The 7322-nt window shown below is 34.9% G+C and overlaps 1 protein-coding gene across 1 annotated transcript in view; it reads left to right on the top strand.

Moving 5' to 3' along the window:
- The window catches only part of CD109 (CD109 molecule), a 159739-nt gene that overhangs the window by 73019 nt on the left and 79398 nt on the right, over positions 1-7322 (top strand). The window contains exon 6 of the mRNA XM_007945220.2: positions 4709-4748. Within this exon, the coding sequence (XP_007943411.1) occupies positions 4709-4748 (40 nt within the window). The remainder of the gene's footprint in view (positions 1-4708; positions 4749-7322) is intronic.

Below are 7322 nucleotides of genomic sequence, written 5' to 3' on the forward strand. Positions count from 1 at the left end.
CTCAGGGGTCCAAGATTATCTTCTGTGTCTGTGTTAATTGGTTTCCCTTTTCTTTGTTGAAGAGCATCTGTGCAGTCCTTGTGCCTAGTCCGCCATCTTGCCGGAACTCCATTTCTGCTTTTCAAACTCCTTGGACGGTGAAATGATTTATTTCTTGATTTGCATTTCACTACTTATAAACACCCTGGGAAGACATTGTCTGGTATGAAGTACATGTCATCATTCAGTTATAAAACAATTTCTTGATATCTTTGGAACAATTTAAAATGATAGTGAAAAGAAGTGCTTCCTTCTTCCTTTTCTTCAATTTTCCTTTGTGACTGGCTTCTTCTACTCCTTTTAGCATTTACATTCCTTCCAAATAAAGGGCAGAGAGTTAAGGTTACTCTGTAGGTCACTTGTCAGATGCCTGTGCCTCTTTAGGTAGTCTGATCCCTCTCCAGAAGGTTGTTTTAATGTCATGCAGGAGATGCGTTATGATCCCTGAGGCTACTCTCACAAGCACTGTAAGAACTAGTTTGGAGAGAGGAACCCATTTATTCATTCAACAAACATTGAAGGAACAATGAACTAGCTGCTGTGACCCTAGGATTTCATAGATTCTAACAGGAGATACACACAAAGCAGACTATTATAACATATTGTATTAAGTAAAATAATTGAATTATACACAGCTGGGAACACAAACTATTCTATCATGTGTGATCTTTGGGAATTATTTGGCCTGCTTTCTTCCATGAGTTCTTTTCCTGGCCACAGGTTAGTTTCCTCCCATGCATGTTCAGATAGGTACTTAGCCGAGGATTCTTCGGCTAATCTCTGAAGCTCTCTATCTAGGTAGTTTCCTCCTCTTTGGTATTCTTTCCTGGGAAGTCTAGCTGCTTCAGTGTCTCTGAGCTCCAGTCTCTGTCCCTTAACTCAACAGGGCATCGAGGCTCAGTGTTGGCCTTTCCTCTCTGTGCTGTGCAATGCTTCTAGACAGTAAACTGGGGCAACTATAGAGATAACCTCATAGGTTGTACTTCTCAGAGATTGTTATAGTATGCTGCCCTTTTCCCATTTGAAATTTGTTGTTTTATATATTTTACCTGCTTTTCTTGCTGTTTATAGTAGGGAGAGAGTTCCATGAGATTAACTATCTCATGGAGTGGATAGTAAGATTTTAAACAGGGAGTCCTTTGCTAAGATTTGTACTTTCTCTAGTGCTATACGAAGGACATATTTAAAGATAAAAGTATAGAAGGCTGGGGGACTAGTTAGGAGACTATTATGATGTCCCGAGAGAGGATGAAAGTCTGAACTAAAGCAATACATAAATAAAGCTATGATAGAAGGGATGGTGAAAAGGGGATAGAATAAAAGAAACAGTGAGGGATAAATTGCTGGCAATGAGGAAAGAAAAAGTCAAATTTATTGCTAGGTTTCTAATATCTTTGTCACCAACTGATATGGAGAATTTAAGAAGAGGATTATATGTAAGAGATGATAATGAATTAGTGTTGGTGTGAGAGTTTGAGGTGTCTGTAGGACAGTCACATAAAGATTTCCAGCAGGCGGCTTGAGTTTGAATTCCTAGGCTGAAATCTGGGCTAGGGATAAAGATTTAGGAGTGTTCAGTATAGAGTTTGTGGTTAAAACCATGAGAATCAATGAGTACCTGAGAGTGGGAAGAGCAATGGGCTCAGAATGACAAGGGCCAGCATTTAAAGATCAGAAAAGGAGGACCATAAATGAAACAGGGAAGAGTCAGAAAGATTTTTAGGAGTACCAAGAGAACAAAAGACTTGACAATGTTTATAGCTTGAATAGGCAGAAGGACAATAAGTGGAGAGATGGGAAAATCTAGGATGAGGGAGACTGTCAGTATAGGAGGCAGGAGGAGAAACAGTGCATGTCAAGTCTAATCTAGTCTAACCACTTAGATATTAAATAAATAATTGCCTAAAAGTTTGCTTTAGGCTGTTGTTTAGAGTAGGCCCAAATAAGTGAGTTGACAGCCTACATTTGTCAATGCTAGTAATCTTTATTTAATCTAACACGTAATTATTGAACACTTATTTTGTCCCAGGTACTATGTTAGATTGACATTATGAGTGATGAACTGTGAGGAATAAAGAGATTATCTGACATGGATCTAGTTCTCAATGAACTAGCAGATAGACAAACCATGTACCTAAATATAATATGCAAGATACACAGTGACAGGAAAGGATTAAAGTGCTCTGGTGGTTCACAGGGCAGAGTGACTGACTTTAGATCAGGAGCTCAGGGAAGCAGTAACATTGGAATTGAGCCTGGGAACATGCATACAGATGAAAGATTAGGAGCCAAGGCACAGTGTAAGAAACCCTGGGTCACTGTACCTTATATTATTGTTCTTGGCTGTGACTGTCTCCACCAATAGTCTGGCATTTTTAGATTGAGGATGTAGTTTATATATCTTTATAGAATGTCATATGTTGTTTTGCATGTAGTACTCACTCAATTAATATTTGCTGTATGAATTTAATTGATAAAGCAGCGACATCATCATTGTCAAATTACTTATTCTATAGCCACGCCTATGCTATCTTCAGTAATAAAGCAGAAAGGCATCTAAACAGAAGTGTTCTTATTTTTTTTCAAATTTCAAAAATGTATTTTAAAGTATTTTAAGCAGAAACAAAGACTAGTAAATGAACCCCCATGTGCCTATAATCTAGCTTCAAAAACTATCAACTAATGGATAATCTTATTAATTTTTAAAATATTACTGTTTTTTAAAAATTTCTTCCCTCATATCAAACCTATCTCTTAATTATCCATCTAGTTTCCTTCCCCTCCCCTCCCCTCCCATCCCTGGTAACCAACAAAGGAAATTTCCTTCCTTGTGTAAACCTTTCCTTGACATTTTACAGTAATGGACTCATACAATATTTGTCCTTCTGTGATTGACTTATTTCACTCAGTATAATGTCCTCTAAGCTCATCCACGTTGTGAGCATTCTTTTGTCTACCTGTAATACAGTAATACAAGTATATTGGATTTTTGAGGATGACAAATTAGAATTTATAAATGAATCAAATACATGTAATTTATAATGTTCCTATATATTGACATGAAAATAATTTAAGCAGTCTAATTTTGGAGATTCTAAAGAATTAGATTAAATCAATACAATTTCTTTGGGATATAACATAAATAACATCATTGAAGTCAAGTTGTAGAAAATTATTTTATTAGCACTTAAGTAGTTACACTTGTGTGTATGTGTGTGTGTGTGTGTGTATATATATAATGTTGTTGTTGTTATGTGCTGTCAAGTCAGACCTGACTCATAGCGACCCCTCCTTGGGTTTCTGAGGGAGTATCACTACGGAAGTAGATTGCCCCATCTTCTTTCCAAGGAGTGGCTGGTGGGTTTGAACCTCCAGCCTTCTGGTTAGCAGTCAAGTGCCTTAGGCACTATGCTACCAGAGCTCCTATATATATATATACATATATATATATATATATATATATATATATAATAGACATTACATATATAGATATATACACACACACACGTAACATTTGAAATGGCAAATGTTACATATGTAGATGTGTGTGTGTGTGTGTATACACACACATCTATATATGTAACAAAACATTTGCCATTTCAACAAACTTTACATGTATAGTTCAGTGATATTAAATATGTTCATGGTGTTGTTCAACCATCACTATTAACTGTTCTCAAATTTTCCATTATCCTTAAGAGATAAGTACTGTGTCTTCCTCTTCCCCTCTTTCCCATTCATTCCTGGTGACCACTGATAAACTTTGATACATTTGCTTGTTTGTTTTATATTCTGAAATGAACTTGATCATACTTTTGTGATTATACATATAACTTCTTGATGTATAGTTGCTTTAGATTAGCCAGGGTGATTTCTAAGAAATGTTAGTATTTTGTAGGTACATTTCTATTTGTTTTGATGAATTTAGGGAATCAGCTAGATTTGGAATAAAAATTTTGTTAGTGGAATGATTTAGTTATTTTGAGGAGATTCTATTTAATTGGTACCTATGATTTAGAATAAACATACAGGAATGTGAAGTTAGAAAAAAAGATATGCTAATAGGTCACATCTTATTGACCTTGGAAAAAGAAATAATCAACAATATCAGTTAATATAGAGTAGGATGTATTGATTTAAGGGGTTACACTAGAAAATAATCAAAGGAATTAAGAAGGTGGAGGATGTTGGTCCATGATGGTTTTGTATGTTTTGTTTGTTTACAGATATTAGAATTAAGTATAACTTGATTTTGTCCATTTGCTTTTTTGTTATTGATAACTAAAGCAAATCTGAAGTCATCTCTTGTTAGTTTGATGTGTATTTTCCTTGCCTCATTAATTCCTAGAGTGGGAAGGGAGATGAAGTTATCTAACTTAATCTAGCCTTCATTTTGCAAGTGATGGAATTAAAATTAAGTCATTTGTTTAATGACCTGCAGAGAATCACCTTTTGTACGTTAGTAAGTTGATAAGAAAAACTCATAAAATTTCACAGGCTTCACTCTGTGGTTTACTGAAAATAATTTTTCACAAATTAAAATAGATTGTTTTGTTTTTAAAACTATATTGTAATTTAAAAATAATTTTCCAAATCTTATTATGCAGGTAAGTAAACAAGCGAAGTAATTACATTAAAACTCATTTATTTTCTTCCTTTCTTATAATAGGACCAGACCTATTATCAGTCATTTCAGGTTTCAGAATATGGTAAGAATTCTTCAATTTATTTTGAAAGAGAAAATTTTCAATAAATAAGGGAAATTAGCAGAGAGATGTTGTTTAAAGTAAAATTCTCAATAGAGGAAAAATTCTGGTATTCCTTATAGGTCTAAATGTATCTTTTTTCTTTGTGAAAGTTATAAAAGCTCGTTATAAAGAAAAGCATAAAAAAATTACCCAAAATCCCATTACATCAGTCTTTTAGGTACAATTTTTCTGTTATTCTATGTTGTTGTGATCATAACATATTTAGAAGTCTGTACTATGTTTTTTTTTTTTTTTCCTTTCATTGAAAACCTTATGAAGCATAGTTCTTCTCTGACACACATGGGATCTCCATGTCTCAGAATTGAATTGATGGCAACTGGATCTTTTTTTCTTGATATAGTCTTTTATACAGGGTTTTGAACTGGTTCAAACCAGTTCAGTCATAGCCGATGTAGCAAATTTGGAACAGACTTGAATTTGTAAAATCTGGAATTACTGGGACAAGAACCAGAATGGGAAAAATTATAGGTCAAAGCCCTGGAATGGAAGACTTGCAAGAGGCATGGTGAGCCTTTTCAGGAGCCTGATGCCAGAGACTGGATTATTGTCATGACTGTGGTGAGCGAGTGATGTGGTCAGTTGCCACCTTTGATCTGGGCATCATTGTCTCTGCCACTTTAGTCAGGAGATTTGGTTGCTATGCAATGTATATACTGCCCTTATTTTTTTTTTCTCTAAATTTTGTTGTTTTTGTTGAGAATATACACAGTAAAACATACACCAATTCATCAGTTTGTACATATACAATTTAGTGACATTGATTATATTCTTTGCTGAGTTGTTCCTCCCTCATTAACATAAGATCACTGTCTCCTAAGGTTCCTGTCTAATATTATGAGTTGCTATTGTCAATTTGATCCCATATGGATAGCTTCTAAAAGAACATGATGCTCAAGGCAGACCTTTTTCACAAGTTAAGCTAAACTATTTGTCTTTTCTTTTTTCAAACTGAACATCATCATTTTTTTTTTCTTCACATTTTCAGTTGGTCATCACTGGTAAAGACAGTCTGTTTAATGCAAGTACATCCTCTTTTTTCACATCTGCTATACTGTAATTTTATAGTTGGAAACAGATAAAAACAGCATGAAACAAATATTTTGTTGATGAATAGAGAGGATATATAGACAGGGGTGAATGCATGGAATCTCAGTATTAGTTTATAACTTAAAAAGCTATTTTGAAGTGATAGATGATGAGTTCTTTCATTTGATTTGTGCTGCTTTTTGAGATTGCATTTCATTCAGGCACTAGACATTCTGGAAAGTATAGAAATAGTTTGCTTACATCTTTGTGGCTCAGGCCCCACGGATTTCATATGACTTTATTGGATCTAAGCCTCAGCCCCATCTAGAACAGGGATTATCAGTAAGGCTTTTTTTCTATAAAGGGACAGACAGTAAATGTTTTAGGCTTTGTGGGCCATCTCTCTCTGTCATAACTATTTAACTCTGACATTGTAGCAAGAAAGCAGACATAGATAATATGTAAATGAGTGAGTGACTATGATCTAATGGAAGTTTACTTATGGACAATCAAATTTGAATTTCATATAATTAAAAAATATATATATATATATTTAACTTATTTTCAATCATTGAAAACTGTAAATAGCAGTCTCAGCTCATGTGGGCCACTGTTTGTTGATTCCTAATCTGTAATTGAGGGCCACTAACCACTTATAAAATATGAACCATATTCCAAAGATTTAGTATTAAAAAAAGGCAAGATAGTTCAATAATTTTTTATATAGATTACATGTTTAATATGAAAATATTTTGGATGTATGAAATTAAATAAAACATACAAAAATTAATTTCACTGCTTCTTTTTCCTTTTTAAATGAGGTTACTTGTTGTTGTTGTTGTTATGTGCCGTCGAGTCGGCCCCGACTCATAGCGACCCCTCCTTGGGTTTCCGAGGCAGTATCACTACGGAAGTAGGATTGCCCAACCTTCCTTCCGAGGAGTGGCTGGTGGGTTTGAACCGCCAGCCTTCTGGTTAGCAGTCAAGTGCTTTAGCCACTATGCTACCAGAGCTCCCAAATGAGGTTACTAGAAAAGTTAAAATTATGTATGTGGCTCACATAATGTTTCTTTTGAACAGTGTCTGTCTACAAGAATAGGTCAGAAAGAGCCAATATTTTTATATTTTCATTTCATGCAGTGGTGATACTGGGCGGTTGTATTATTGTATATTGTGTATTGTAATATTACGATATTGTAATGTTGTATATCGTATATTGTTGAAAGGGCTGTGGAGATGGGAAATTGATTACTGGCCTACAGTGTTCAAGGAGCAGGCATTTGAATTTCCTCATATTGACTATCTACCTCTGAATGGCTCTAACTCCTGTGCTGGTGGATGAACTTGGAGGAGGGTCATAGTTGACCCAGTAACTTTTATGTCCCTCCTGTCTTAGACTAGTCTAGAGCCCAGTAGTCTCTTAGAACACTAATGGCCTTCAGCATTGTTTGGAGCTGCAGACCTGCCCTATATTGATGACCTATTGAC

The sequence above is a fragment of the Orycteropus afer genome, unplaced genomic scaffold (assembly GCF_000298275.1).
Source record: "Orycteropus afer afer isolate SDZICR_OR568_19922 unplaced genomic scaffold, OryAfe1.0 scaffold00133, whole genome shotgun sequence".
Lineage (NCBI taxonomy): Eukaryota > Metazoa > Chordata > Mammalia > Tubulidentata > Orycteropodidae > Orycteropus > Orycteropus afer.